This window comes from Ictalurus punctatus, chromosome 3, assembly GCF_001660625.3.
Source record: "Ictalurus punctatus breed USDA103 chromosome 3, Coco_2.0, whole genome shotgun sequence".
NCBI classification, from domain to species: Eukaryota; Metazoa; Chordata; class Actinopteri; order Siluriformes; family Ictaluridae; genus Ictalurus; species Ictalurus punctatus.
Window position 1 is genome coordinate 16,867,553 of NC_030418.2, and position 27,767 is coordinate 16,895,319.

At 37.6% G+C, this 27,767-nt stretch overlaps 2 protein-coding genes across 5 annotated transcripts; one reads left to right on the forward strand and one right to left on the reverse strand.

Annotated features, from left to right (window-relative positions):
* Positions 1-4,967: 4,967 nt before the first annotated feature.
* On the reverse strand, positions 4,968-14,882 carry mocos (molybdenum cofactor sulfurase). Of its 2 annotated transcripts, XM_047154226.2 has the most exons (16): positions 14,580-14,882; positions 12,857-12,946; positions 12,622-12,688; positions 11,033-11,683; positions 10,851-10,927; positions 10,563-10,762; positions 10,270-10,386; positions 9,908-10,018; positions 8,365-8,760; positions 7,987-8,149; positions 7,817-7,901; positions 6,847-6,971; positions 6,263-6,359; positions 5,943-6,084; positions 5,687-5,791; positions 4,968-5,324 (listed from the first exon to the last, which is right to left on the reverse strand). In XM_047154226.2, exons 1-16 carry the CDS (start codon positions 14,704-14,706, stop codon positions 5,220-5,222), a joined length of 2,658 nt encoding a protein of 885 aa, XP_047010182.1. In that variant the 5' UTR covers positions 14,707-14,882; the 3' UTR covers positions 4,968-5,219. The 2 variants fall into 2 exon arrangements, with proteins under 2 accessions (XP_047010182.1, XP_017320278.1); XM_017464789.3 differs by lacking the exon at positions 9,908-10,018 and having other exon boundaries at positions 14,580-14,879.
* Positions 14,883-17,787: 2,905 nt separating this feature from the next.
* On the forward strand, positions 17,788-27,686 carry zgc:110045 (PCBP_like_KH domain-containing protein). 3 transcript variants are annotated; one of them, XM_017463198.3, is made up of 14 exons: positions 17,788-17,995; positions 19,006-19,062; positions 19,804-19,935; positions 20,407-20,430; positions 20,572-20,604; positions 20,777-20,893; positions 21,267-21,398; positions 22,208-22,336; positions 22,814-22,903; positions 23,747-23,788; positions 24,294-24,369; positions 25,220-25,272; positions 25,778-25,947; positions 26,348-27,686. In XM_017463198.3, the coding sequence occupies exons 3-14, from the start codon at positions 19,849-19,851 to the stop codon at positions 26,682-26,684; spliced, it is 1,290 nt and encodes a 429-aa protein (XP_017318687.1). In that variant the 5' UTR covers positions 17,788-17,995; positions 19,006-19,062; positions 19,804-19,848; the 3' UTR covers positions 26,685-27,686. The 3 variants fall into 3 exon arrangements, with proteins under 3 accessions (XP_017318687.1, XP_017318690.1, XP_017318691.1); XM_017463201.3 differs by having other exon boundaries at positions 26,117-26,483; XM_017463202.3 differs by lacking the exons at positions 24,294-24,369; positions 26,348-27,686 and having other exon boundaries at positions 25,778-25,915.
* Positions 27,687-27,767: the final 81 nt, after the last annotated feature.

Genomic DNA, 27,767 nt, shown 5'->3' on the forward strand with positions numbered 1-27,767 from the left:
TATGTGCTGATCTGTACTGTTTTGTGCCATTCGTGTTACATAACCATCAGCGGTTCAGGTGTCATTTCATCAAGTCCGTAACCACTATAGACACTGAGGGAGCATACAGGTTTGGAACAACTTGAGGGTGAGTAAATCATTCTGTTTAAGTCATTTTGTCTGGCTAGCTGACACAGTCATGCCATTTTACAGAGACATTATGACAGTAATGAAAGGCCAATCAAATTATATAATTTTTTTCTTTGGGACAGCAGAAAAAGAGGCTAAACTGACAGGAACAGGAACAAAGTTAGCAGTATAAACACAGTGGAAGTTTTGTCATTCATATTTGGTCTGCTCTACAGTTGGGAAAATATTATGCACAGATATAGTGAATAATAAGATGAAAGCTCTGCCTGGGGGTAGAGAGTGAGTAAATGTGAAACATTTGTGACCCCCCCACCCCACCACCACAAAGTTCAGGATGTGGTTAAGGCTTTACTCGAGGTGAAGTTCAACACTTGTTGAAATGTTTGTTCCAGTCTCACTTACTTACTTATGTATAATCTGTTGCAAATCAAGAAATTCTGTGGGAAAAGTAAAGTGGAAGTTATGAGCTCAGAGCGGTCCTTCCCAAATTGGGGTCCTGGGATCTGAGATATTTTGGTGCATTTTGTTACAGCTATGTAAAATCATCAAATTATCAGAGTTATTATACGTGTTGTTGACTTATAGTTTTTTCTTTTTTCACCAGTTATGTTAAATTAATATGTTTAATTCAAACCTCAATAACTCAAATAGGCCTATAAATAATGTCAACCTCATGGCAATTTTAATAAAAATACATTCTGTGGAAAGTTCAGGAATAAAAAGCTCTTTGACTGTGATAATTAGGCAACATATTTTTGTACACATTAAAATACACCTAATATTTAGGTTGTGTTCATAAAATACATATTTACAGTATTTATTTTACAGTTAAGCCCTTGGCAACTAAGAGTTTAAGAATCCCTGGCCCAGGGGACTGAATGCATGCTCAACACACAGCAGTTTGTGTGAACTACACATAAACAGAGGCTAACTGAAATGAAGAAGTTACGTGAAGAAGGGAACTTGAGGCCTTGTGCAATGTAATGGAAAGTACTGCAGAAATGAAAATGATTTTCAACTCTCAAGTCTTCGACAAGGTGAAACTGTATTCTAATTTTCACTGTATATGGAAATGTAACAAATACACAGTCTTAAATATTATATCTAATTTTGATAATGTCTAAGTAGAGAAAAGTGTTCTTCACAAAAAAATTGTAAGTTGATATCATGAGACTTAACTTTTAAATTAACTGGGCATCATTAATTGGGTACATGACTTGAATGAGTGATAAGGTGTGCTTATCTGACACTAACTAGCAAAAAAGTCAGGCCTTAATCAGAGGAACTCATACACACATTAAGTAATGATAAGTCACGTTGATTAAATACATAAATAAATAAATACAAAATTTGTAGAGATTTTCCCTTACCACAAATGTAGTTGATCTACTGTAACGTTTTCTTCTTTAGTTTTGTACCGGAACTACAAGGCTAATATATCTTATACATCAGAGAAGCTTATAGCTACCAGTTTAACATCGTGCAAACTGCATGCCTAAAATGTCACACACATGCTTGAAAAGCCATTGTTTGGTTCAGCAATAACATTTACATCTAAACAAAAAAGGCTGTAGAAATCCATTTGTTACTCAAGCTATGTATCATCAAGCTATGTTCCAATGAAGAAAGTGATTCTTGCCTCAAGATTGCTGCTACTTATTTTTTGCTATGCAACATGATTTCTCTCATTTTGACAGAACACATTTTACAGTAAACCATATAAGCATTACAGCATCATGCAAACTGCATATCTAAAATAACAAGTAATGAAAAATTCCTTAATTGTTAACATCTTTAGCCACAAAGCTTCAGTATACAAAGCCAAAGACACAAGCTTTGGTCTCTGTTTATGGTAGGCTGATTAAAAATATTGGCTCCCTTGGTAAATATGATCAAAGAAGGCTGTAAAAAAAAGTGTCTTTAGGAACGGGCAACTGCTCAACAATGACTTCCTGTTTCACAGGGGTATAAATATTAGGTAACACATAGGCCAACTTCCCTTAGTCATTCAAAACAATGGGTAAGACCAAGGAATATAGCTGTGATGTGTTGCAAAAGGTTTTTATGCTTCACAAAATGGGAAGTGTCTATAAGAAAATAGCAAAAGTATTGAAAATTCCCATTTCCACCATCAGGGCAATAATTAGGAGGTTCCAGTCAACTGGAAAGTTATGAATCAACCTGGAATTGGACGCATGTCTATATTGTCTCAATGCACTATGAAGAGGATTGGTCGAGTGGCCAAAAAGGCCAAAAGGATCACAGCTGGAGAATTGCAGAAGTTAGCTGCATCTTGGGGTCAGAAAGTCTCCAGAACTACGATCTGAAATCACCTACATCACCACCAGTTGTTTGGAAGGGTTTCAAGAAAAAAGCCTCTACTCTAATCTAAAAACAAACTCAAGTGTCTTAGTTTGCCAGACACTACTGGAACTTCAAATGGGATCGGGTTCTATGATCAGATGAAACCAAAATAGTTTTTTTTGCAATAAACACCAGAGGTGGTTTTGGAGCCTTATGGAAAAGTTCCTCATGCCCACGGTTAAATATGGTGATGGATCTTTAATGTTTTGGGGCTGTTTTTCTGCCCGAGGACCTGGACATTTTGTTAGGATACAAGGCATCATGGACGCTGTCAAATATCAACAGATATTAAATGAAAACCTGACTGCCTCTCCAGAAAGCTTCAAATGGGCCGTGGCTGAATCTTCCAGCAGGACAATGATCCAAAACATACAGCAAAATCAACACATAAATTATTTACTGGCCACAAATTCAAGGTCTTGCCATGGCCATCCCAGTCCCCTGACTTGAAACCCATAGAAAACCTGTAGGGAGAACTGAAGAGGAGAGTCCACCAGTGTGGACCTCGAAATTTTAAGGATCTGGAGAGATTCTTTATAGAGGAATGGTGTCACAAAGTATTGACCAAAAGGGTGCCAATAATTGTTGCACACCTATATTTAACAAAGATTTATTTTGATAAACCTGTGTTTTGTTTGCAATTGTTTGATATCATTGAGAGCAGAGTATTTTTGTGAATATTTCTAACAACAGATCAAAAGGTGAAACAATAAAGACATTTTTCACACCTTCTTTGCTCATATTTAACAAGGGTGCTAATATTAGTGGAAGGTACTGTACATTAAACTACAATAAAATGCCAAGCAGGAACTACATAAATCTTATGAATTCAAGGAAGTATCTATGCACTGTCCAGGTATGTAGAAGTTCTAATAACTTTCTCAACCTTACATTTAAACTTATCCCATTTTTATCTAAATAACTAAATCCACTTTATTCTCATGTCAGTTTGACCCTGCCATCACCTCTCTTTTAATAATAGCATCTGCTATTAATTACTTGATTAATATGTCTGTTGCTGCATGTCTCTAATACATTTATACTTAGCAAAGCTAAATTGATACCCTTAACAGACAATAACATACTCATCTAACTCATCTAAATTCATTAATTTAGCATGGAAGACCAAAGCCACTTATCCATCTCCAATTTTAAACGTTAATTCAGACCCTTTTCAAACACGGCAGTGTCTTTAGTTTTGAGCTTATAAATCTGCATGCATTAACATCATTCATTCATTTATTCATACGTCATCCTCAGTAACTGCTTTATCCTGGTCAGAGTGAATCTGAATCCTATGCTGGAAACATTGGACATGAGACAGGAATACATTACCATTATTTACAAATTACTTCTAGTCAATCAAAATAGGTAGAAATAAAGCTGCATGTGCCGAGAAAAGGGTGTAATCTCTATGTTATGGACTGTGGTGATGAGGAATTAAGAAGTTATGACCTGATCTTTTTCATTTGGATCAGTGATGAAACATGATTCATGGGATGGATATTTTCATTCTGTTAAGCAGATGTTTTCATGAATATTTTAGTTCCCCCTTTGATTATAGCGCTGCCTAGTGATGGAATGATACAACAGTTACTGGCGATGTTTAGGGAGTGGTTTTATTAACAGCACATGACATGCAGAAACATGTTTAAGAACTACAGAAAAAGCCAAAAGCCAGGAGAGTCATACAGACAAAAGCCAGGAGAGTCACAGATAAGCAAGGCATAAAACTGGTGGCTGTTCCATCCTGCTTATAACGTCTGAAATAAGATCTCCTAATTACTGTCTGAAATTATATATCCTATCTAGAATTCTTGACATCTAGCAGAGATATTCTGTCTTGCTTTGTATACAATATTGTCAGTGTCTTGCTTTGCATACAGTATATTTCTGCCTGTATTACCTGTATTATTCAACAATTAAAACACATGCTTACAGCTCAACTGCTGACTCTTAATGTGGAATTTCTTTTTAGGATAATACACATGTTGCAATAATTAAACCCAAAGGATAACTTGGCGGACGACAGAAATATACTTATTCCTACAGTGACCTGATATTATTATATGGTTTATTAGCAATGCTGTTTCCTCTGTCAGATGATCTGACAGCAATATACATAATAATTCTTATTTACATTAGAAACACCAGTACTCTACACAGACCTGTGTTAAGCAGAGTATAACCATATTTTCCCTATAAACAGTAAGCCTTGCTTTTTCTAAACAGATGCACTGGGTTGATGTTTACCTCTCCTCTCAGTTCAAATGACACTAATGCCATCAGCATGTTTCAGACAACAAGAGCAGCATGAAACATTCATTAAAATGTGCTAAAAGATTTGCATAATGTACTTAGTAGCGATAATCCATTAGAGAGTTTAAAATAAATTGCAACAATTTTTTTCTCTGGGTGTTCTAGCTTCAGAAAAGCACTCTCTTTTGTAATCTTTGGAGAAAAACACTGAAATGTTTAGAGCAGCTTTTACACACTTTTTCAGTATAATTTATTAGGAGAAAAAAAACAAAACTGAAACCAGAGCTTGTTGTGTTTATAATCACTGAAGACAATGGTTAATGTTGTGACACAGAATCAGCTTAAATCCACTGTACATGGTTTTATTGTCAGCAATGTAAATTTGGCATAAGATTTATACAGTTTTACAAACACAGATTAAGACTAGGATTTATACACATACTCCATATTGCAGTTGTTGTGGTTTTCTAAAATTCACCTGTCGGATTAACCTTTACCTGGGACCCCACAGATAAAGTAGGATATGGATTGGATCTCTGTAAAACGTAATTCAAATATACTCCAAATGTGACCTGTGAATTAGAAAAACATTTTTTAAAAATTTCAAATTTTACAAGGACAATTAAAGTCATTGTTAGTTTTGACAGTTCTCTTCTGGTAAATATACATTATACAGAAAAGGCTTTAAAGTAAAGCAAAGTAAATACATTTTCCTTTCATAATCAAATGTATATACACAGCAGTTAACGACCGCATGACTGAAGAAATACACTTGATGGTTTTAAATTAAAAAAAGCATTTTTATATACCAGAGTGAAACTGTATTATATCAACTCTATACCATGCTACAGTGTACATTAAATTCATGTACTGGAGCTCCACCCCATTCGCTGCTCACATAAACACTCCCACTCCCTTCACAAATTGTACTGACCTTTCCACTCCGCCAATTAGACAGAGATCTGAGAGGTTCCTGGAATTTAGTGCCAGAGGTCTGATCTATTCCAATCATCTGGCAACGACTACACTTGCCCGCCATCTTCAACAAACCAGTGAGAAATGATTAATGGGGTATATTCAAATGTACAGTTGATGCAAGGTACTTTTTAATCACAGCTTCCACTGCATTCTTTCAAAACTGGCCTAAATGCACTCATAGGTCATCTGGTTATTTTAAATGTATTGCAAACCTGAAAGTGTGTGCCTTCTATTTTTACACCTGTCCAGTCCTCTTCTTCAAAAGGCTCTGAGCCTGAGATAACGAGGTTCGCCCGAAAACGACTGATGAGTTGCAGCATGTCGAAAGAGGTGCAATTATTTGAGCTGTCCTGCCTGTGACAAGCCAAATTGTAAGAGAACTAACATAAGATCCAGGCTTTAACCAACTCACTATACAATCAGACCAAATCATGGAATGGAAAAATCGACATATACATAATGCCCAAATCATACTGCATGACTTACTCATTATGAGTGTATTTATGCTGACGTAACAGCTAGCAATCATTACCTATTGATGATGCGACTGAGCAGAAACGCCACACTAGCTCTATTAATTAGCAAAAACTGAGCCTCATTCACCAGAGAGAGGGCAGGAGGGCAAGAACCTGCAGAACACACATCATACATATAGGCATACAGTCAGTCAGATTTACACTGTGTTCACATCACTGCTTAAATACACACAAGTGAACAGGTTAAAAATATACATGAAAACATTTAGACTAATAGTCCATAACACAAACAAATTGAGACATGTATCAATTCTATACTGAAATAAATACTTTTAGTGTCATTGAGCTTTAAGTGCACTCATCAGGTTGACATTATAGACCGATAGAAAATTATTAGTACTTTACTTACATAATATTATGACTTTATTGTTATATGGTATATTTTCACATTTGTTCATTTTGGTCATTAGTTTTCTATGTGACTACTGGAAGAACCAGTGTGCCCTTTATGTACTGTCTTAATGTTAACAGAAACTGATTCCACACATGACCTGCATGACATTTCTACTAAAAACACACAGAATGTCTGCAACTGTCATAATGTAATGGTTAATAGGGTGTGGTATACAGAGTGCTGTACCTTTTCCTTTGCCCATTTTCATATCCGGGGCAAAACTGGGACTCTGTCTAATGAGACAGCAAGGTTTTCCCAGGAACTCAGACAACCAAACTGACACTTCCTCCCCACAGTCAACAGTCTGTACCCTGAAACAAAGGAAATAAGTATTAGTTAGAGTCCACTCTGAAAATATTGGAACGGCAAGACCAGTCATTTGTATGTGCTAAACACCAAAGCCATTTGGGTTTGAGATCACAAGATGGATATGAGATATGAGTCTAGGATTTCAGCTTTTATTTCAGGTTTTATTTGCACATTTAGCTGGGTTAAACAACATAAAACATAGGACCTTTTCTATCAAACCACCACATTTTCAGGTGAGCTAAAGTATAGGCACAGGTGAAGTAAATTAAAGTAAATAACACTTAATATTTGGTTGCATATCCCTGGCTTGCAATAACTGCATCAAACCTGAGACTCACTGACATCACCAAATCATTAGTTTCTTCCTTTGGGATGCTATTCCTTTTCCTTAAATGGACAGTATGCTCAACTGGGTTAATGTCTGGTGATTGACTTGGCCAGTGTAAAACCTTCCACTTTTTCCCCTGGAGTTGTCGGTGTGTTTGGATCATTTTTAAGCTCTCTTCTGATATTCATCTTTTGATTTCAAGCCCAAATGTCTTCAGTCTACAGCAAAAAAAAATCAATTGGCCTTGCAGTTTTGGAGGGGACTGTATTTCATTACTGGCCTTCAGAAACAGCAAAGTTTCATTTTACACAAAAGAATTGCTGTAAAGGGTGCGAGGGCTTCCTAGGTTTGATGAGCTATCATAGAAAACCTCCATCATTGCAAACCATGAAGCGTGTCAGTATTGGATATGAAGCACTTAATATGTAGTAGTCTAAAATTATCATGTGTTAAACATAATGCATAAGAACATATAACAAATCAGATTAAACAAAATTAATATGTAAGCATTCTACTTACCTGTCACCACAGACTTTGCTTTGACATGTCCTTTGGCCATGCCTTTCTTTACTGATCTCCAGGGGAAGAGTAATAGGATCCATACCTATTTTTCCAATAGCAAAATGCACTCTTTATTTCCTCCCAGATGTGCCTGTCAAATGAGATTAACACAGCAAAATTTCTCTCACCTGAGGCTTCCAGGCACAATGTCTTGGAGGTTAGGCAGATGCGTGGATGGACGAGACACAGTTTGGGTTCTCGCTTCTGACTCAGACATACTCCATTCTCATTCACCACCATCCACATGCGGTCATACAAGAGCCCCTGAGTGCCTAAAGGCCATTCTGTCACCTGTGGAGTTCCACACAACAGCATGATGTTTCTTGAGAATTGACGAAGACAGGTATTGACTTTCATTTTAAAGTACAGAGACGTATAGACAAAATAATAAATCATAAATACTACTGCTGTCTGTAATACTATACAGAATATAGTGCACTAAATAATTATATTGCATGCTAAATGGATTCATGGATGTAATAAAAATAGCTTGCTGTTTAATGTACCTCAAATGCAGCACATGACTTAATGGGATATATGAAGATATTGGTCAATGTATAAGCCTCTTCACTGTTCCTATCTTCCATTGGAATAGTATCCTGTGACGAGGTCTTGCTGACAAAAGCAGGAGAGATATTTAAGCCATTCATCTCAGGCATAGGTCTCTCTGTTAGCAATGAGGTCAGCTCATTTGAATCTGAGGTCTCTGCCGTTCCTGCTGACTTTAACCTTGCCAGTCTCTTTTGGTCCAGTCTTAGCGGTTTTTCCACAAAGCAGTCAACAATAAACTTTAATAAACACTGACAGTCTTCAAAAGTTGACATATATCCGAAGGATATGCGGACAGACCCAGTTGGATGTCCATCGATCAGGTCAATGTTATCTCCACAGACATGACCAGCCTTAAAGTAAGATCAATAGAACAAAGCTTTCAGATACAACAATGCTTCTTCATCACAATTAATAAGTCTTTATTGTTTAAACTTTTGATATTTTTTTAAAGAAAAAAATTCACAAACATACTCTGATATCAAGGATATCAAACAATTGCAAACACAACACAGGTTTAAAAATTTGCTAAATATATGTGTGCCACAATTATTGCCACCCCTAAGAATTCATATGAGAAAATATTTATATTTGAAGTGTTTTCCCATTGATATTTTACATTTTTTAGGACACCTGGATGACTAGGAACAGGAAATTGTTCAACCATGACTTCCTGTTTCACAGGGGTATAAATATGAGGTAACACATAGACCAAATTCCCTTAGTCATTCATAACAATGGGTAAGACCAAGGAATATAGCTGTGATGTGCGGCAAAAAGTTGTTGAGCTTCACAAAATGGGAAGTGGCTATAAGAAAATAGCACAAGCATTGAAAATGCCCTTTTCCACCATCAGGGCAATAAGTAAGAAGTTCCAGTCAACTGGAAACGTTATTAATCAAACTGAAATTGTACATGTATCTATATTGTCTCAACGCAATGTAAAGAGGATGGTTAGAGTGGCCAAAAAATCGCCAAGGATCAACGCTGGAGAATTGCAGAAGTTAGTTGTGTCTTGGGGTCAGAAAGTCTCCAAAACTACAATCCAAAGTCACCTACATCACCACAAGTTGTTTGGAAGGGTTTTAAAAAAAAGCCTCTACTCTCATCCAAAAACAAACTCAAGCGTCTTCAGTTTGCCAGACACTACAGGAACTTCAAATTGGATCGGGTTCTATGGGCAGATGAAACCAAAATAGAGCTTTTTATCAATAAACACCAGAGGCGGTTTTGGCGCATGCAGAGAGGCAGCCATATGGAAAAGTACCTCATGCCCACGGTTAAATATAGTGGTGGATCTGTTTTGGGGCTGTTTTTCTGCCTGAGGACCTGGACATTTTGTTAGGATACATGGCATCGTGGATGATCAAATATCAACAGATATTAAATGAAAACCTGACTGCCTCTGACAGAAAGCTTCAAATGGGCCGTTTTTGGATCTTCCACTAGGACAATGATCCAAAACATACATCAAAATCAACACAAAAATGGTTTACTGACCACAACATCAAGGTCCTGCCATCCCAGTCCCCCGACATGAAACCCAAAGAAATCCTGTGGGGTGAACCGAAGAGGAGAGTCCACCAGCGTGCACCTCGAAATTTTAAGGATCTGGAGAGATTCTTCATGGAGGAATGGTCTCACAAAGTATTGATCAAAAGGGTGCCAGTAATTGTTGCACACTATGTTTGATATCCATGAGAGTATTTTGGGGATTTTTTTTTAAAAAAAGATAAGCTTTTTTAACATAACGAAAGCTCATATTTACCAAGGATGCCAATGTTAGTTGTATTCGTAAATTGCGATTGAAGTAACATTTCATTTTTCTTACAGCATGCAAGAGAAGCATGAATCTCACTGACCTGTAAGTTACTCTTTACCACTTGGTTGCTGATGCCCAGATATGCCTGACAGGCCCCTGTATTACAGAAACAGCCTGTGCGCAAATGAATATTGAACAGACAGGCCATTTTGTCCACCTGAGGGGAAAAACAAGAGTGGCTTTTTAATCACAGGGCTGAAATAAACTGATTAATCTGCCCATTGCAAGAAAAGTCATTGTAAATTCCGAATCCCGGGAAAATTTTTTATATAAAATTCCTAGAAGTTAGAGCTCTTTGAGATACTTTTGTGTTACTTTTCATAGATGTTTGACCTGGTAATATCCGATCACTTGGCCATAACAGTCCAGCAAGTTGAAGTTGAGGATTGCACCCTGATCTGTTGCATTCTCAAACTCACTGTCACAATAGATCTGAGCCACAGGTTGTGCATTGCTATGGCATAGGCAAGACAGTATGATGTAGGTGTAACGAGCTAGGCCAAATGTGTGAAGCTGTATGTTCATCATGCTTCCTGGGGACAATAAAAACACCAATAATGTCGTTTGTTTTAATTTAAATAACATTGTTGTTTTAAAAGAATTAACAAGTAACTTTCATACCAGTCAGTCTGTGCAGAGCATCAAACCCATGGTGGAGGGAAATAATATCAAGGAATGAAATGGTTCCATCTTCAAATCTAAACACACCCAAACACAAATAAAGGAATATTGAGCTACCAATTACTAACAAGTCAATTCAATGTTTTCTGGAATAGAAAAGTGAGCTTTGTAGAGCAGAGTACCGGCTAACTATGTCAGACTTTGGTACAAAGTAGTCCTCTCCCACTAGATAAGCTGCTGCTGTCCCTCCACCAAAATACTTCTTTTTCAACAGCTCAGCTACTTCATTCCTCACCAGCAAGGCTCCAAGTCCAGTGGGGAATCCAAACATTTTATAGAAAGAGATGGGCACAAAGTCAGCTGGGTGTTGCTTCAGGTCCAGTGGTGAGCAGCCAACAAAACCAGAAGCATCCAGCAGAACAAACCATCGACCTTTGTGCTCACATGCTGGGTAGAGCTGCTGACATTGAATCCCTCTCACATAGCTCAGTGGATATTTCCGCCCAGAAAAATTGCTCTGGGCAGGAAAACAGAAAAGATGTGCCACCAAGCATTCATCCTGTGTATTCACTGTGACTTGGCTAGTTTTGGCTCTTGCTTCTATTTCCTGAGGAAAGACAGGCACTGTTCCCACTCCTTGAGGTCCAGTTACCCCTCGAATGCCCACTACTGATGTGTGATTGTCAGTGAGGTAGCAGAATTGACTTCCTAAATGTTCATCAGAAGCAGACATCCAAGGAAAAGAGTCAGCAACTAATTTAAGAGCTGCTGTGCAGCCAGGAGTGAAAATGACGGAGTATTCCTCAGGGCTTGTGTTAAAGTGCTCCAGTATCCTAAAGGGAACAAATGAACACAATACGCATTAATGTCTTAGAAGTAATCACTTAATAGAACAGATCAGGCTGTTATTAATAGATGCACAAAAACGGAAAAAAAACTACAGTGCAGTGATGTGGGTCACCATGTTTGAAGCCTTATCATTTTTCATTGTACATATTTATTTTCATACAGTTGAATTCAAAATTAATCTTGATTCCAACTGTACATATGGCTTACATATTTGCATTATGAGGCCCACCAACCCATCCAAATATATATATATATATATATATATATATATATATATATATATATATATATGTATGTATGCATGTGTGTATGCATGTGTGTATGCATGTGTGTGTGTGTGTGTGTTCTGAAATGAAACTAGCTGAAGAAGATGAGAGATTTTTGTAGGAGTATTCCCCAGGGGCTTGAGCAAAAAAGCAGCTGTTGTTGTTGTTGTTGTTAAGATATACATACTAGAAAAAATTTAATGCACAATTTCTTATTAATTACTCTACATAACCTATTTTTTTTTACTATGAATAGAATGTTCATTTTTGCAAAGGTTTGTTAAAATAATTGATTTTCATATAAATACTGTATAAGATACAAAACAACAACAAAAATCTCAATCTTATACTATAATTAGATAAAATAGACTATCAGTCACATTATCCATTACATGACTACTTAGTCGACTCAACTGTTAATGTTACATGCTGTTTTAATCGATTAGGTTTAGACTTGCCTAATCTAGTCTGTCAGGTTGAATGCCTGAACCATTGCCTGAAGCATGATTTTGAGTCATATTTGCCCTTTGTATTTGTCTACTTTGCTGTTTCTTTATAAAAACCCTGCACTTGAATCTAAAACCTTGTCCATGCCTGACAAACTGGCATGTAAAAAGGAAGCGGAAAAATCCTCTGGCAGGTGGGGAAAAGAGTACCTGTATCTGACCCTCTCCACTGTGTCATGTGTCATCTTACTGCTGGGATTGAGACTGTGAGGGTTACCTGAGAGAAATACTTAGCTTTAGTAACATACTCATATTTAGGCCCATCATATTTAATAATGTTGAACAACAGTTACTATTGCATGTATATTAAATCTAAAGATTTAGGAAGATATCTGAATGTCCAGGCCTGTTGATTTAATAGAGTATTGCTTATGAAATTACTAACCGTATACATTCCTGGATATATCCTCATAAAACATCTTGACCTGGGATTCAGCAAAGAGTGTTGTCCCCGCATGATCAAGGTAGGTAATATCTGTGTGAGGAATATCTAATTAATAGTAGTAGTAACAGCCCTAATTATTATATGAAATTACTATATAAAATAATTATATATATTTTCTATACAGTTAAAATGTAGTCTAACAAAACATAACACAAAACAAAAAATTTTACCAAAAAAAGTCCAAAATTAAAGTCCAGCCCCAGAATTGTTGGCACATCCGATAAATACGGTCATTTTCTACACCGCTTATCCTCCAGGGTTACAGGGAACCTGGAGTCTATCCTAGGGAGCATCGGGCACAAGGCAGGGTACACCCTCGGCAGGGTGCCAATCCATCACAGGGTGCAATCACATACACATTCACACACCCATTCATACACTACAGACACTTTAGACATACCAGTCAGCCTACCATGCATGTCTTTGGACTGGGGGAGGAAACCGGAGTACCCGGAGGAAACCCCCGCAGCACGGTGAAAACGTGCAAACTCCGCACACACAGGGCCGTGGCGGAAATCGAAGCCCCAACCCTGGAGGTGTGAAGCGAATGTGCTAACCACTAAGCGACTGTGCACCCTTAAGATGGTTTAAAAGGTTATTAAAAATATGTTGAGCTTAATCTGACAGTGAAATATAAGATAATCTAACCTTTAAGTGAATTCATGTTAAGAATTAAAAAAAAAAAAAAAACATCAAAAAATATATTGTTGTTATCATATCCACGTGACATTTATTGGCACCCTTGCCTTTAGTGCAGCCTCCCTTCGCCAAAATGGAAGCACAGAGTCTTCCTCCTGTAATGCTTGATGAGATTGGAGAATACAGAGCAAGGAATGACTGTGTATTCATGGCTAATCTGAAGGGACTGATGTGAATGCACGTACAATCTCAAATAAAAGGATATTTTAAAGTTGATGCATGTAAGATTTGGGGGGGGTTGGAACAATAATGCTATTGTAGCTGCGGAAGAACATTTTGTCACGTGGGTTGTGCTGCGTCCTTGTCCGCTGTGCGGATTAATCTCATGGCTGTGAGTGAGTGACGAAGTCGATAAACATTCAGAGATTATGTAGGGTGCTTAAATGGTGTCGTGACACTGTTTAGTACAGTAGTATGTAGTTTTGGGCTGCGGCACAGTTATTTGCGAATCTGTGGATACCATTACCTGCTCTTTCATCAGTGTTACCGAAGCATAATGAGATTTTATTTTAAATCGTTCATGCCTAGAGCAGGGTGTGATGGTGTTACAAATGGAGTACAAATTTCCGACCCAACACCCTGACACAGAGCTGACTGTGAATTACTATTACAGGATTATCAGGGCGACTCACGGCATCTCAGGACCAGATTTTTGTCCCTAAATTGTTTTTATTTATTTATTTTTCAAAACAAAAACTTGTAGCGTTTAAGAAGATATAACGAGATTTCCGGTTTGCATGTCTTACATGCTGAGCAGCAGAGGGCGCGTGGCACCACACAAACAGACCATAAACAACACAGAAAGTATCTTAGTTATGAAATGCAGCTCAAACTTAACAATAGCGTGTGTTTGCTGTATTTTCACTTTTCGTATTGTCAATTCACTTCCGTCAATAAAGAAGAAACGTTTAGAATGAAGGGAAACTTGTGTGCCTGCGGGTGAAGCCATGAATGTTAACGTTACCTTTAAGCCTGGAAAATTGACGGCGGATGAGCTCCTGCTGCTCAGAACCGAAGCTGAAATACGGCCAGATTTCCTTAAAGCTCTCAAACGTGCACAAGCGGCTAAATTCACTCGAATGCGCCTCCATGGTGTCAAAATGTCACCGTTTCTGACAGCCAGTCTGTCGCTGACATTTTGTCCGAGGTAAATGAACTTTTCTGACAGACTACAGCCGAGTCCAAAGTCCACATTTGAGCTGAAAGAATAAAGGCGAAGACACGACACTGCTGTTGATGTAACTCTGCTCCAGTGGGACTGGCTGACTTCAGATTTTAATTGCAAGGATTGTTCTAAGATAATTAAATGGAAACACTGCTGCAGTGTGTGATACAGCGCTCTGAACCTGGGGTTCTCAAGTCTTTTGCAGCCAGGGACCCCTTTAACTTCAAAATAAAGTCTACAGTCCCCCTCAGTAAAGATTTATGAACGTAATCATCCAAGAATGTGTAGAATCAGATTTCTGATATTAGAACCACAGTGCTTTCTTTTTCTGAACTTTCCAGTGACAGAACACATTAGTTCCACGTTGACATTATTTATAGGTATTTGAGTTGTTGAGGTTCGGATGAAACCCATTCAAGTCAAGGAACCAGTCAAACAGGCTAATAATTATAAGAACTCAATAAATTTAATAACTTTAATAATAGTGGATTGTGATCCACCATTGTTACAAAAAACAAAACCCAAACCACAGATTGAGAAATACTGCTCTATATACCCCACTAAAACAGTAACAAAACAACAGCAAAGGAAGAGTAAAATATGTAGGCTATTTGTAGTCTTCTTCTTTAAAAAAAAATGAAAGTAAAAATGTGATGGCAGAACAGAGAATTATGATACAGTGGATATAAAAAGTCTACACGCCCCTGTTAAAATGTCATTTTTGTGATGAAAATAAATAAACCGATAACCCAAATACATCATGTAAGAACTTTCCCCACTTTTTTATACAGCTGTCATCAATTCATTTTTTCTGATTAACACCAAATAAAGATCATCTGTTTCTGTTGGATCTTCTTGACATCTTCTTGGTTTCATCTAACTGCTGAAGCCATGGTCCGCAAAGAGTTTACAAAGTCTGTACAGTGACTCGCTGTCGAAAGGAATCAGTCAGGAGAGCGGTAAAATAAATAAATAAATGAATAAATTCCTGCACATTAGGCCTAGATGTACCACGGAACACCATGAAGGCCATCATCAACAAGTGGAGAAAACGGAACACCACAGTGACATTACCAAGAACAGGGTGTCCCTCCAAAATTTACAAAAGGACATGACAAAACTTACCAGGGAGGCTGCCAAAAGACCAACAGCAACATTAAAGGAGTTGTAGGAATATCTTACTAGTACTGATTGCTCTCTGCATGTGACAACATTCTCTTATTCTTCATGTCTGGGCTATGGGGTAGGGTGGTTAGATGGAAGCCCTTTCTCATTAAAAAAATCCAAGTTGAACTAAATCCAAATTATTTTGCAAAATATGTTATAGTCTGATGAGACCAATTCCAAAAGGTATTATAATTCCAAATGGTATGGTTGCCGGGGAAAAAAAGCACATCAACAAAAGAACACCATATACACGGTGCAGCATGGTGGTGGCTGCATCATGCTTTAGGGCTGTTTTTCTTCAGCCAGAACTGCAGGATTTATCAAGGAGGAGGGAAATATAAATAACTACAAATATCAACTGATTTTAGTGCAAAACATTCAGTTGTCTGCTAGTAAGATGAAAATGAAAAGGAATTTCACCTTTCAGTACACCAGTGACCCAAGGCATATGTCCAAACCAATAAATTAATGACAACCAAAAGCATATCAATGTTTTTGAATGACCTAGCCAGAGCCCAGACCTGAATCCAACTATGAATCTCTGGAATGACCTGAAGCACAGGATGTGCACAGGATATATTTTTGCAAGAAAGCTTGAGAAAATAATGCCAAGTCAAGATGTGGCATGCTGATAGACTCTTACCAAAAAAGACTGAGTGGTGTAATAAACTTAAGAGGTGCTTCAACAAAGTATTAGTTTAGGGGTGTGCACACTTATGCAATTCGGACATTGTAAGTGTTTTCTTTTTTCTTTTTTTCCCAGTAAAAGTTTCTGATTGTTTTTCACTTTATTTGTATAATTTGAAATGGCACATTAAAGGTGATAAAAGATCTGACATGCTTTATTTTAGTGTCATTCATTTACTTCACAAAAACCTGCCATTTTAACAGGGGTGTGCAGAATTTCTTATATCCATTGTATAATTATATCCAATAAGCACAGTGCCCCGTACTCAATGAAACTGAGGTGTAAATAGGCCGAACACAAGTTGGATACAGAGTAAAAGTGTATTGATAGATTTGTCCATGGAGTTTTTATGTCTCATATCCTGCAACAGCGAGCAAAGAAGAAAGTCTTAAACCTTGGCACAGACCAATCAAGGGACAACCATTACACACTTCAAATCTAACACTCTATTACTGTTATGGGTAAATGTCTGGAGTGAGGAACAGGAGGTTTTTAACAGAAATACTTTATGAGATGTAAATTTTTAACACATGTAATTTCGTGCAATGGATTTGAAGTTTAAAGAACGATGAATCTAGGAAATGGCTATGTACCATTATTACTTTTCATCCTAAACAGGGGGCAATGATTAAATGTCACTTCTGCTCCACTGAGTCCCTCACTTCATAATTTGGCCATCAAACCAAATGTGTCTCTTTTTGTTGAAGGACCACATTGTTTTCATGGAGCTGGTCTCATTAGCAGAAGAAGATGGCTGGGTTGGGGGAAGGGATGACAGACTCTTCTCTGTGTCTCTCCATCCATAATGATGTGACACAATCAGTTTAGAGATGCTTTTGTTGAAAAAAATTTTTTTGTTATAATTATTTTGCCGAATATCTTGTTAACCTGTCCAGAACAGATTTTATATGATTTCGTATGCCTAAATGTACTAGTCATGTGTTCTGTCAGTTTTGTTTACAAGTTAGATTGTTGATAGGTTTCAGGAGCATTCAAGTGTAGCTGAATACACTTTCATATAAAGTCAATGTATTCTTTCTAACTTTACTGCTTTCACTACTCCCTGTATTGAGTGCGGAACTCCAAGCTGGCCTACCCTGATGTATGGGCTTATCTGAGACTAATACAGTGGGGGGAAACAGTAAAGCTAGTCTCAGTCGGGCAGAGCTACGGGCACATGGCCATCTGTCTATTCTCTGAATACAGCTGACAACAAAGGAGGGCAATTCTTCATTACCGGACCATACAGCTACTGGACACTCACACACTCACTAACATTGTTGGGGGAACAAGGCAAACAAGAGAGGAAAAGCAACTGACTGACACCAACCTACTGCTTCAACCTCAATCAGCCCAGCAGGTTAGTTTGCTAACTTGCTGCTTGTCACATTTACAGAGTGCCAAAAAGGCTTATTCATGTATTTAACCTACCAGGATTGTGTGCTTACGGGTAGCTTCTAGACAGAAAGTAATTGGTTTGAAGATAAATTGTTTCATGATTTAAAAAAAAAGCCTTTCTATTAGCATACTGCCGGAGTTGATTTATGTATGAACTGTTAAGTGTTTTGACTTTGCATATTACACCGTTTTTATAGATGTCACACACTTTCTCTATTGCCATGTGCTTAAATATCCATTGATTACATGTACTGACCAAATCTATTGTCCTATTTATAACAAACTTATTAACAATCTATATTTAAAGTAACGTAAAGTCAATACATGTAGCCAGTGACTTTTTTAAATGAATTCATGGATAATTAAATGAAAAGTAATTAAAAGTAGAAGACTTATTTAAAAATTCTTTGAAATGTGTTAAATGTCACTTAACAAACACTACAGTGTAAATTTTTATTTGTTAATAGGGTTTGCTTGCCTGGTATTTAAATTAACAGCGAAGTTTAAAAAATGACTAAGTAGAGTTTACTTTAAAGTTGTTGAACAAAAATGTATGCTAATATCACTGTTCCTTAGAGTTTGCTGAGAGCCACATGTTTTGTGAGAAATATAAACAATGCATATATGAACAGTGCATGTGGCCTTGTTGTTGCTGTGCGTAATAGAGTGGTTTCTGTGGTCTGGGGGACTGCTGACAAGCTTCAGGAGACAGAAATGGGTCAAAAGGGATTTAGCATTAGCCAAATAAATCCTGGCCTATAGGATTAGGCAAGGCTGTTGCTGCTTGTTTGATGTGTTTACCTGATGGACCAGCAGTGGACTGAAGCCTAGTAAAAATTCCACCCTTTTGTCTTTTGATCCAAGCCTCTCATTATCAATTAACTCTATAGTTCTTAGTTCTTCGAGTTATAATTAAGAAATACTTGTCTTTCTGCTTTGTCATTTTACTAAATCTGTACACTTTCTTTCCAGTTCATCAAGAGTAAAATGGCAACAGAGAGAGAGAGGTCTACTTAACTCATATCTCATGTACGTATCTGAAAAGTAAAGGACAGGTGGTGGAGTATTACTATTCTGCACCACCTAAAATTCAAACGAAACACATTCTGTGACCTGCATGGACTTATGAGGCAAATGGCATGTGTTGTATCACTTTCAGTGCAAAATTGCACAATATATATTTCTACATAAGATATTCACAAAAGACCTTCAAAGGCCTTTCAGACATGTCTGGAAATTCAAGTCCTTTTTCATTGCAGCTGTATGTAAGGCACGACCTCTCAGATATTTAAAAAATGATCAATATTTCCTGAAAATACACAGAGGAATGTAGGAACAAATCAGGACTTCCGACTATAATAATATACTATAATAAAAATACATTAATGACACCCTCTTTAGACATCACTAACATCACTAGATCTAAAGGCTCAACAAAGCTTATAAAACACGCCACAACAGTTTTATTAAAATGGAGCCAGTAGAATGACGTGTAATATGTGTAAATATCACGGAAACTGCTGCATTTAAGTCTCACACTATATGCTCCCAACAGTGAAGACAAGTCTGGAATTGAATATTGTTTTGAGTGGTATTGAGGATTCTTTTTTTTTTTTTTTTTTTTTTTTTTGTAGCTGAAGGGTTTATGAAATAATAAAATATGTAGAGATTGGAATTGGGTGTTGCTGAGACTGCTTATTGAACTGCAGTTGTTTCACTGTTTGCTAGACTGACTGAATTGCTAACATTCTTATTTGTTTGTCTGCACAGAGCCTGTCTGTCTGAAAGTGTGAAGTGTCCAGATCATCAAGAAGAATGAATATGAATGAGAAAGAGGTTGCTTTGTGGTCTGAGGGAGGGCTAAATGTCACTCTCACCATCCGCCTACTAATGCATGGAAAAGTGAGACTTCCAAACTCTTGCATTCTAAATGTTTATGAGCTATTTCAGCTCATAATAAATTCTCTGCCGAAGGTAGAAATCACCCATGATTACATTATAATAATTCATTACCAGCCTGGGTGTCATGCAGAAATCTACAGTATCATTACCATATACCAGTTCTATTGTTGATCTATGCATGATATGCTTCAATATTTCAATAATACACATACTCTAGTAACACCTAGTAAATAAACTAACATGTACCACTTGCATCATTCATGTTAGTCTCATTGTACTTTATATGCATATGATGTGGTGTCAAATGCACTTGTTGTACAGTATAAAAATGTACTCGAATACATTAATAATACAGTAGATCAGCAATGAAAAGACACTCTACATCTCAAGCTACTGTGATGTACCCTATCAATAATATTCATTCATTTTGGATAGTTATATTTATATATTATTTGTGGAATTATTTTGCAGGAAGTGGGCAGTATCATTGGGAAGGTATAGATATTTTAATTCAACAACTTAATCAACTATAAATTTGATTACAATTGTGTTGTACTTATTTGCATTTTGAGCATGTTTTATTTATTTTCAATTAACGTCAATTAAATTCAATTAACTCCACCTTTGCTTTCTCAGAAAGGGGAAACTGTCAAGAAAATGAGAGAAGAGGTAAGTACTACAATTAACTTGCAAAGTACTGAGGTTTATTTATATCAAATGTTACAGTGCTACAATGAATGGCTGAAAATAAAAACATTGTACATTGCAGAATTACAAAATACATGACCAAGACATGTTAAAATGAATATGAGTATGCTCGTGTATGCTTTTTTTTCAATAGAGTGGAGCACGCATTAATATTTCTGATGGCTCCAGCACAGAACGAATCGTCACCATCACTGGTGCCTCTGAGGTCATCTTCAAAGCTTTTGCCATGATTGCGGAGAAGTTTGATGAGGTGTGGCATATCGTATTGAACAAAAAAAAAATCATTATATGCAATTAATATCATTCTGCTGTAATGCACTGGCAATCATTACACAAAGGATTCGAACTTTATTTGAAAGTAACACTTACTAAGACTTTAATAAAGAAATGGTGTGGTGTATTTGGAGACTGTTGATATAGTATGAAATACATGCCATGCTGGACTAAATGGGTTTAGGCTGTAATTAAAATGTCTTTTATCTTTTACTTCATGTAGCTCCCCAGACATTATAGAATTCTACAGTTTTAATTAGCTGCTGTCTGTAGCGCATAGAAGCCATCACATTCTGCAAGGTTGAAGGAATGACTTTTAATGAAGCAGATGTGACATTATTGGGTTTCAGGATATTCTGGCCTGCATGGTGAACAGTACAGTGTCAAGCAGACCTCCTGTCACGCTGCGCCTTGTGTTCCCTGCCAGTCAGTGTGGCTCTCTCATCGGCAAAGGAGGCTCCAAAATCAAAGAGATCAGAGAGGTAGATACCATCTTTAATCTGATACTAAACAAATGAAAGAGTATTAAAATTATGAAGGAGTCCCAAATGTTCATGGCATGGTCATTTTACTGAACACTTAATATTCTTTGTTCGCATGCCCAGCAGGAATGCTTTGGCTCAATGTGATTAATTGTTCTAATCAAAACAGAGCTTTTGTGTTTGTGAGCTAAGGGCTACTCCATTAAGTTTACAGACATACACAGTGTCCTTTTTGGCTTCAATTTCAAACACCATATATATCTTTGGGCTTTTTTTTTTTCAATTATCAGTTCACTTTTTGACTAGGAAGAAAGCAATTCAGAAGTGATGGTAACCCCTGAAACAGCATTACTTTCCTTTATGTATTAGCCTTTGACAGGAGAACAGTGCACTTTATTGCAAGAATTGTGCTTCTGTGTGTGGATTTCACAGGATAAATTTAGCTGTCCTCTCTATTCAGGGCTGAGGCGGGTGAACTGGTTGGTTGAATTCCCAGTAGCTTTGAATGTCTAGGACATGATGAGACCCCAAAGCAAAAATAGATTCATATTTATATGAAGTATCTAAATAGGTTGGCCTAAATAACAACACACTTCGTAACAATGCCCAATCAAGACTTGTACTGAGCTGCTGTTTGGAATGTACCTATTTGGTGTGCTCACAAAGCAAAGCAGATAAATAATATAATCCCATGATATACCATGGTATGAGTTGTAATTGTTGTTAGTAACAAAAATTAGATTTTTATTAGCCATATCACAGCTTTAGCTCCTGTTTGACACGTTTGCATTAGCAGTTGTGTGTGTTAGACCACAGGTGCACAGGTGCAGGTAGCTGGAGACTTATTACCGGAGTCTACTGAGAGAGCAGTGACCATCTCTGGCACTCCCAATGCCATCACACAATGTGTGAGACACATCTGCATGATCATGCTGGAGGTGCGTGTGTGTGTATGCGTGTGTGTGTGTGTGTATGTGTGTGTATGTGTGTGTGTGTATATGTGTGTGAATATGTTTTAACATTGTGGTGGGGAACATATTTTCCCACAAAGACTGTAATATCTGACAGCTTTGACCTTGTGGGGACATTTCCATGTTATGTCCATAGAAGGTCCTCACATGGATAGTAAGACAAATGTGTGTGTGTGTGTGTGTGTATAAAATTTTATTACTACCGTTTAGAGATGGATGATTTCCCTCATGCTTCCGCATTATCAAACTAAAGAAAATATCTAACATAATATTCACCTACATGCTTCATTTTAATTTGATTTCATTATGTTCAGTGCATGTTTTGCATGTTTCTGTCCTGCCTAATTTGTCTACTGGCACCCTGCAGAGGAAAGCATACTGTGCACGAAGAAAATGTTTTCTCCTTGAATTTGTTGAATGAACTTTCTTTTCTTCTATGTGTAGTCACCGCCTAAAGGAGCAACAATTCCTTATCGGCCCAAGCCATCCTCTGGTGGCAATCCCACAGTTTTATCCCAACCACATACAGCTCCTGTGAGTACTTGAATCCATTTCACAGATACTCTGAGCAGCAGCTATTAGTTTATGAACTCAGCATCGTTATGGATTCAGTGGCTTCAGTTAAACATTAATGGATGAATAGCTGCATTCTTAGTGAGGAGCTGTGAGTGTGGATATTTAGGTTAATGATTTCTCTGAGATCAGTGTGGCCGAATAAATCTTTCCCTCAGTTTTCATCAGTAATATAGTCAGCACAGTGTTTAGTAGTCTGCTTCGGTGCTCTAAGACATGTAGATTAGGCTTGCTTTGGGTGGCTTCACTGAATTGCTGATCCAGGACTGTCTGTTTTGATCAATGCAATAGGAGCAGGCCTTTTTTCATCATAGTTTCTAAGCCAATATGCAGCATTCTATTCTATTGTACTCCAGTCTATGCAGAAAATGTGAATAGTGGTCAGTATGTGTACATCATACATATATGATGCATGTAGGGCTGTGTGTTGTTTAAAAGGCTGCATGAAAGGTATGGCAATCGTGACCCTAATTATGGGAAGTGTTAAAGATTAACATGGCAAGCTGATTGAGCATGTTAGGACCCTGTGGACTTTGTAGACTTTTAGTCATTTTTAGATCTGCAACACATTCGTCCTGAAGCATTAAAATGCAGCAGGCATCAGAATTTCATAAACATTGAATGAGCCAGCCCAGGTGGTTGTTGGACATATTCATACAGTGACCCCTTGTGGTTATTACTCTGAGAAGATTGTTATTCACAATTCTCTTGCATTCACCTGTGTCAGAGACAAAGAACTGTATTTATGTAGAAGGTGGTTGTTCATTCATCCCAACCAGCCTGACGTTGTTTTCTTTTGTGCAGACTTTTGCTGTTCCAGCACAGTACACTATTCCTCCCCAAGACGTGAGTGCCAATACTGCTGTCTTATCAGAGATGTTGATCAGAGATCTCTTCCTTACAGTCATCACTACACTTTCCCCAACCACCTTCTGCCCTTTCTACCACTACACCTTACCAGTGTATTCCTTAAACATCTCAGTGCCTTTCTCCTTAAAATACTGACAGATGGACCTGTACTAATATAGAAGCTTTTCTGAATGCAAAAAAGTGTTAAAACTCTAGTTTCTCATGCAGGACCATGCGTTCATATGACTAATGCCTGGTGTTACTAACACCTTTTCCTCCATTGTTTTTTGTTCATACCCTTGAGTGTTGTCACAAAAATGTGTTAATAGAATCAGATGTGATTACAGTCATGATGCCAGGTTATTTTGGACTATGTTCTAACAAGCCCTAGTAACAGTTCTAATTATGAGCATGAATATTGTCTGTGTATTGTCTGTAGATGTTTTCCTCTGAAATAATTCCATTTGATTGGCTAGTTCTAACCTCCCTTCCTGCCCTGCAGTTGACCAAGCTTCACCAGTTGGCTATGCAGCATATCCCCTTTACCTCCCTTGGGCAGAGCAACCCTACTTTCCCTGGTATGTACCCAAAGATCCCTGGGGACGTTTTTCTCTCCCTTTGTCACTCTGTCCATTTTTCTACATCTTTGTCTTGGTTGGTTTTTCTGTATTTTCTTTTTTATTTCTGTTTCCCCAACCTATTCTTTCTTGCCCCCCCCCCCCCCCCCCCCCTCTCTGTGTTGCGTTATAATATTATTTCCACTCTGAGGAAAGGGAAAGCAAATTCATGTCATCTTAAGGCCATCAATGTCATAAGACTGGATGTGTTTCATATGTATCTTTCACTAGCTGAAAGCATTTCTCATGACTCAGGTGACTTTTTGCTCATTGGCATGTCATGAGCTCTTATAGCATTGTGGAGGCTTTGTGATGTGTCTGTGTGATCTGGTCTTCTCCTGTGAAACTCTATGTGTACCTCCACAACACCCCTGGCCTGATCAGTCCACCAGAGTGCCTGTCATCTCGATCCATTTCACACCACCACACATATTCTACAGCAGGCACACACACTGCAACAGGCCAACATTTATTACTGCTAGAATAAAAAAGGCACTACTCTACAAGAGACTGCCTCTGGGTAGATGTTTAATTGAAAAGTTAGTTAGTTCAGTGCTGTCCAAATATAATTAGAATTTTTTTCATGCCTGGTACTGTGTATTTGAAAAGCCCTACTGCATTTTACATGATGTAAATTAGTGTTATTGATTTAAATAGCTTGACTTGATTTTTTGTATTGCTTTATTTTTACATAGCTTTCTTAGTCTTATGAGTGTAATAGTGATGTAGACCATATTGTACTGTATATTTATCCATTTGATATGGCCTCGTTGAATATTTTGTGAGTTTTTGCTGTCTATTTCCTAAATAGGTCTGGATATGTCGGTTTCTCCAAGTTCTTATGAGCTGAGCATACCTAATGAGGTAAGTCTTTCTGATAGCACAATTATATAGTGCATGAAATCCATGCATTAGCCTTTAAACCTTTAAAAAGGCATAATGTGACTGATTGTCAGCATTCATGGCAGGTCACATTTCAGTAATGATCTCAGTGACACATAGGCCCCTGCTCTGAGACCAGTAGAGGTACAGAAGATGTTTAAGCTTCTGCCTTTGTCCCTTTTCACTGCTGCTGTCACCAGTGTGCCTTTAATCTTTCACTTTGGCACAGTGGCATTAGTGGGACCATAACAATGGGTCAGTGATTAATAAAGCATTAAGTACTTAATTAAACTGACCAAGATGGCTAATACTTCTCACTTTTTCCAATACCTATATCTTAACAACAATTACAAGGAAATAGTTCTGTGTGATTATTGTGTGTTAATTCAATCCTTTGCTGTGAAAGATTAGTAAAACTACTATCATTACTTATTCAGAGGTTCCCAAAAACTCATGCCATGTGCCACTTACCCTTATCTCCTCTCAGCTCATAGGCTGCATTATTGGCAGACAAGGCACTAAGATCAATGAAATTCGCCAGATGTCTGGAGCCCAAATCAAGATAGCCAGTGCCACAGATGGCTCAGCAGTACGTCATGTCACCATTACTGGCTCCCCAGCAAGCATCTGCCTGGCCCAATACCTCATCAGTGCCAGGTAAGAGGACCACTGACAGCCAAAACACAAGCCCTCTGACTTTTACAGATGTAACTAGTATTACAGCATTTTCAGCTTAAAAGAATTTGGCACTTTTAGTATATCACTATAATGAAATATTTCATGCTCCATTCCTTTGTTTAATCCCACCTATGTTGGCACCCCTCAGCTTTATTAATACTTATCAAGGCATGTGAAATCCTAGATATTGTTTCTCTTTGTAACACATAACATTCCCATTATTGATCTTTTATTTTTAATCTCCCATTTCTCTTGCTTTCCTGTTTAACGTCCACCCTCTTTTGTTCCTAATCTAACTAATTAACATTGTCCTGCTTCCCTCCTTCCCTCCCTACCCCGTGGTGGTGGAATGTGTGTGGGTACGTGTTTGTGTTTGCAGTTTAGAGATGGCTAAGCTCAGCATCCAGGCTGCCTCCTCTTCCTCCAGCACTACTGTTGACCTCGGCCTGAGTTTCTCCCAGTCTGCCTCTCCTGCCTCTGCCTCTGCGGCCATGCTGGCTGCTCCCTCAGCCATTAACGTCCACTCACCCCCGGCCATGCACTCCATCCCTACTACCCACTATGCTCTTCCAGTCTCCAGCCTTCTTGGCATGAAAACTGTGCCTCTGCTGACTGTGCACACCGCTGCCTCGCCGGGCCTCGCTCCCTACACCACAAAAATCCCTGCCTCAGCCTCCATAAAAAAATCAGAGCATCAGAGGTTCACCCCCTACTGACCAACACTGGCAATCTTTCATTTACTTACTATGTTTTCTGGTTTGGGGGCATCTTTGACAACTTTGAAGATGTTGTCCTTTTTTGTATATTTCTGTACAATATTATGCAAATGAAATGAAATGCATCTCATGTCATCCTGCATTTCCTTTGGCATTTCGTTTAGAAATGTTTCAGATAGTGATATCAAGCCATATTTTTCGGACACTCCATTCACCCCTTTTTATAACCATAACTAATGTGATTGCACTTACAGAATGTTGAGTTTGAAACCTTGCTCAAACTTATTAAGGTAGTCAATTACATGCAATTATAGTACATGCATATACATGATCTTGAAAATATCTTTTTTTTTTTATAAAGTACAAATCCTTTGTTTTTATTTAGTCTCAAATAGTCACATTGAGTCTCTGTTACTGAATATCACCTGTGCTAGCTGCTTAAAAGCAGGAAATTGACATGTTATTTAATTTAGGACAAAAATACAAATATTAATCCCATATAGCATACAACTATGCAAAATATTTAAGGTTGTAATGACACGAGGAAATTAGCTGCATGTATGTAAATGACAATGTATTATGGTTATTTGTGATTTTATTGTTTATTTTATTGATGTTTCTATTGTTTCCAGTTAACTGTAACCATGTACAAGTTTAATTTTTCACTAAGCTTAAAATGGAGCAGAGGTGGTATGCATCCCTGGCAGAAAATGGGTTATATTTGTGTCATAGATATTATGAACCGTAGTAATTGCTATAGTCCTTTGGCCCTGATGGTGTACTCCTTTCCATGGCTTTATGTAGTAGAAGCTGGCCTGGGGTCTCTTTAGTCATGCTGACATGCTGCAGTCTCTCATTTTCCCCCTGGATTATTGCCATATGGTATTCTTGAGTTCTCAGTATTATTCATTAGTTACAGGTTTGATTATATGCAAATTGACAACATGTAATGTTTACTAAAGAAAAAATATAAACTTTACTAAACTTTACTGGAAAAAGAACTATGACTAGTCTATTTATTTGTTTATGTATTTTCATATTCACTCTTTGATGGTTATATATGTGTACTATTCTCATAAATGT